Genomic DNA, 5,000 nt, shown 5'->3' on the forward strand with positions numbered 1-5,000 from the left:
TCTAGTCTGTGTGTCTCATCTCTCTCTCTCCTATAAAGACTCTCTGATCTAGTCTGTGTTTCTCATCTCTCTCTCCTATAAAGACACTCTGATCTAGTCTGTGTTTCTCATCTCTCTCCTATAAAGACACTCTGATCTAGTCTGTGTTTCTCATCTCTCTCTCTCCTATAAAGACACTCTGATCTAGTCTGTGTTTCTCATCTCTCTCCTATAAAGACACTCTGATCTAGTCTGTGTTTCTCATCTCTCTCTCCTATAAAGACTCTCTGATCTAGTCTGTGTTTCTCATCTCTCTCTCCTATAAAGACACTCTGATCTAGTCTGTGTTTCTCATCTCTCTCCTATAAAGACACTCTGATCTAGTCTGTGTTTCTCATCTCTCTCCTATAAAGACACTCTGATCTAGTCTGTGTTTCTCATCTCTCTCTCTCCTATAAAGACACTCTGATCTAGTCTGTGTGGCTCATCTCTCTCCTATAAAGACACACTGATCTAGTCTGTGTTTCTCATCTCTCTCTCCTATAAAGACACTCTGATCTAGTCTGTGTTTCTCATCTCTCTCCTATAAAGACACTCTGATCTAGTCTGTGTGTCTCATCTCTCTCTCTCCTATAAAGACTCTCTGATCTAGTCTGTGTGTCTCATCTCTCTCTCTCCTATAAAGACTCTCTGATCTAGTCTGTGTTTCTCATCTCTCTCTCCTATAAAGACACTCTGATCTAGTCTGTGTGGCTCATCTCTCTCCTATAAAGACACTCTGATCTAGTCTGTGTTTCTCATCTCTCTCCTATAAAGACACTCTGATCTAGTCTGTTTCTCATCTCTCTCTCTCCTATAAAGACACTCTGATCTAGTCTGTGTTTCTCATCTCTCTCTCTCCTATAAAGACACTCTGATCTAGTCTGTGTTTCTCATCTCTCCTATAAAGACACTCTGATCTAGTCTGTGTTTCTCATCTCTCTCCTATAAAGACACTCTGATCTAGTCTGTGTGTCTCATCTCTCTATCTCCTATAAAGACTCTCTGATCTAGTCTGTGTTTCTCATCTTTCTCTCTCCTATAAAGACACTCTGATCTAGTCTGTGTTTCTCATCTCTCTCTCTCTCCTATAAAGACACTCTGATCTAGTCTGTGTTTCTCATCTCTCTCCTATAAAGACACTCTGATCTAGTCTGTGTTTCTCATCTCTCTCCTATAAAGACACTCTGATCTAGTCTGTGTTTCTCATCTCTCTCCTATAAAGACACTCTGATCTAGTCTGTGTTTCTCATCTCTCTCTCTCCTATAAAGACTCTCTGATCTAGTCTGTGTTTCTCATCTCTCTCTCTCCTATAAAGACACTCTGATCTAGTCTGTGTTTCTCATCTCTCTCTCTCCTATAAAGACACTCTGATCTAGTCTGTGTTTCTCATCTCTCTCTCTCCTATAAAGACACTCTGATCTAGTCTGTGTTTCTCATCTCTCTCCTATAAAGACACTCTGATCTAGTCTGTGTTTCTCATCTCTCTCCTATAAAGACACTCTGATCTAGTCTGTTTCTCATCTCTCTCTCTCCTATAAAGACTCTCTGATCTAGTCTGTTTCTCATCTCTCTCTCTCCTATAAAGACTCTCCGATCTGGCCCGTGTCTCTCGCGTCTCTCTCTCTTACCCTGAGCAGGTAGTTCAGTCTGGCGAGAGCTTCGAGGAAGATGTCAGCGCCCTTGTTTGAAAACTCATAGCGGCCAGCGATGAAGAGGAAGATGCACTTATCCAGATTGAAGTCCAGGTGTCTGGAGAGAGACAGACAGAGAGAGAGAGAGAGATCTAGGACTACAGCTCCCAGCATGCCTCTGCACCCGCGGCCATGGCGAGGCATGCTGGGAGCTGTAGTTCTTTATGCTGCGGTCTCCTATCACAAGCGATACAGACCTCTATTACGACACATCATGTAAAGAAAGCATCGCGATTCATCGAGACACAGTGAATCGCTCCAGCCCTGGCTATAGGACTACAGCTCCCAGCATGCCTCTGCACCCGCGGGCCATGGCGAGGCATGCTGGGAGCTGTAGTTCTTTATGCTGCGGTCTCCTATCACAAGCGATACAGACCTCTATTACGACACATCATGTAAAGAAAGCATCGCGATTCATCGAGACACAGTGAATCGCTCCAGCCCTGGCTATAGGACTACAGCTCCCAGCATGCCTCTGCACCCGCGGGCCATGGCGAGGCATGCTGGGAGCTGTAGTTCTTTATGCTGCGGTCTCCTATCACAAGCGATACAGACCTCTATTACGACACATCATGTAAAGAAAGCATCGCGATTCATCGAGACACAGTGAATCGCTCCAGCCCTGGCTATAGGACTACAGCTCCCAGCATGCCTCTGCACCCGCGGGCCATGGCGAGGCATGCTGGGAGCTGTAGTTCTTTATGCTGCGGTCTCCTATCACAAGCGATACAGACCTCTATTACGACACATCATGTAAAGAAAGCATCGCGATTCATCGAGACACAGTGAATCGCTCCAGCCCTGGCTATAGGACTACAGCTCCCAGCATGCCTCTGCACCCGCGGCCATGGCGAGGCATCCTGGGAGCTGTAGTTCTTTATGCTGCGGTCTCCTATCACAAGCGATACAGACCTCTATTACGACACATCATGTAAAGAAAGCATCGCGATTCATCGAGACACAGTGAATCGCTCCAGCCCTGGCTATAGGACTACAGCTCCCAGCATGCCTCTGCACCCGCGGCCATGGCGAGGCATGCTGGGAGCTGTAGTTCTTTATGCTGCGGTCTCCTATCACAAGCGATACAGACCTCTATTACGACACATCATGTAAAGAAAGCATCGCGATTCATCGAGACACAGTGAATCGCTCCAGCCCTGGCTATAGGACTACAGCTCCCAGCATGCCTCTGCACCCGCGTGCCATGGCGAAGCATGCTGGGAGCTGTAGTTCTTTCACTGCAATCTGAGCCGTGCTGTGGTTCTGACCCGTAGAAGTGACCCCTGATGAACTCCTGGATCCGGGCTTTGCTCTGGGCGTGGAGGTTCTGAAACTCGTGCATCGCAGAGAACTTCTTCACATTGAGACCGTTCGGAGTCACGATATCTGAAAAAAATACATGAAATAATAATGAGAGGAGAGAGAGGAGAGAGGAGAGGAGAGAGGAGAGAGGAGAGAGGAGAGAGGAGAGAGGAGAGAGAGAAGAAAGAGGAGAGAGGAGAGAGAGAGAGGAGAGGAGAGAGAGGAGAGAGGAGAGAGGAGAGAGGGGAGAGAGGAGAGAGAGGAGAGAGGAGAGAGGGGAAAGAGGGGAGAGGAGAGAGGAAGGGGGAGAGGAGAGAGGAAGGGGGAGAGGAGAGAGAGGAGAGAGGGAGAGGAGGGAGAGGAGAGGAGAGAGAGGAGAGAGAGGAGAGAGAGGGAGAGGGGAGAGGAGAGGAGCCACACACACACACAGACAGACAGACACACACCAACACACAGTGTCACTGATAATGAGAGAAAGGAGACAGACACACACACACACACACACACCTGGTTTTCTCTTCAGTAGATGCTCTGCTTCTATCGCTGTGATCTGAGACACGGTGGTGAAAACATGGCTGCAGGTCACTGCTGCCCTCTCCATGCAGTACCGGTGATAGATCTGCCTGTCACCAGCCTCCTTATCAACATTGAACTGAGAGAGAGAGAGAGGGGGAGAGAGAGGGGAGAGGAGAGAGAGGAGAGAGGAGAGAGGAGAGGAGAGAGAGAGAGAGGAGAGAGAGGAGAGAGGAGAGAGAGAGAGGGGGGGAGAGAGGGGAGAGGAGAGAGAGGAGAGAGAGAGAGGAGTCCAATATCTCCATCAAACATGGACTACAACATATTAACACAGACACACAGACAGACGACAGAGCCCCACAATCCTGTTCAGTTTGACGCTACAATATAATCCCTTCTTCTTGGGGTCTGTGTTAGTTTACTACATTCTGAAAAGAGTTTAGCTTCATTAAAGCTGCAGACAGACAGACAGACAGACAGACAGACAGAGCCCCACAATCCTGTTCAGTTTGACGCTACAATATAATCCCTTCTTCTTGGTGTCTGTGTTAGTTTACTACATTCTGAAAAGAGTTTCATTAAAAAACTATATATATGTAAGGGCAGCAGTGTGGAGTAGCGGTCAGGGCTCTGGACTCTTGACCGGAGGGTCGTGGGTTCAATCCCAGGTGGGGGGACACTGCTGCTGTACCCTTGAGCAAGGTACTTTACCTAGATTGCCCCAGTAAAAACTCAACTGTATAAATGGGGAATTGTATGTAAAAATAATGTGATATCTTGTAACAATTGTAAGTCGCCCTGGATAAGGGCGTCTGCTAAGAAATAAATAATAATAATAATAATAATAATAATAATAATAATAATAATAATAATAATAATAAAAGCTGCAGACACACACACACACACACACACACACACACACACACACACACACACACACACACACTCACAGTTTGCAGGTTGTTGTAGAAGTCCACACTCCCAGCGCACAGATACCTCCCCAGTAACGTGGCGTGGGTGGTGAAGATGGTGGCGATGGGCAGCTTCCGAATCCGACACAAAATCAACCCCACCCCAGCGAGCCACTCGTGGAAGTGAGCCACAATGTGAGGCTTCTCATCACACTGAGCGATGAACTGGGAGAGAGAGAGAGAGAGAGAGAGACACACACCAGCAACATGACATTATAATCACTCTCCTCTCTCACCTCTCTATATCTCCCCTCCTCCCACTCTCTCCCCTTCCCCTATCTCCCCTTCTCTCCTCTCTTAACCCCTCCTCTCCTGTCTCCTCTCTCCTTTCCTCTCCTCCTCCCTTCCCCTTTCTCTCCCCTTCCCTTCCTCCCCTCTTCCCTTCCTCCCACTCTCTCCCCTTCCCCTATCTCCCCTTCTCTCCTCTCTTAACCCCTCCTCTAATGTCTCCTCTCTCCTTTCCTCTCCTCCTCCCTTCCCCTTTCTCTCCCCTTCCCTTCA

General features: G+C 47.8%; 1 protein-coding gene across 1 annotated transcript in view; it reads right to left on the reverse strand.

Annotated features, from left to right (window-relative positions):
* The window catches only part of gys1 (glycogen synthase 1 (muscle)), a gene marked incomplete at its 5' end in the record, with an annotated part of 20,996 nt that overhangs the window by 13,365 nt on the left and 2,631 nt on the right, over positions 1–5,000 (reverse strand). The window contains 4 exon segments of the mRNA XM_059018855.1: positions 1,651–1,771; positions 2,982–3,099; positions 3,523–3,667; positions 4,479–4,664. Coding sequence (XP_058874838.1) covers positions 1,651–1,771; positions 2,982–3,099; positions 3,523–3,667; positions 4,479–4,664 — 570 coding nt within the window.

The sequence above is a fragment of the Acipenser ruthenus genome, unplaced genomic scaffold, assembly GCF_902713425.1.
Source record: "Acipenser ruthenus unplaced genomic scaffold, fAciRut3.2 maternal haplotype, whole genome shotgun sequence".
NCBI classification, from domain to species: Eukaryota; Metazoa; Chordata; class Actinopteri; order Acipenseriformes; family Acipenseridae; genus Acipenser; species Acipenser ruthenus.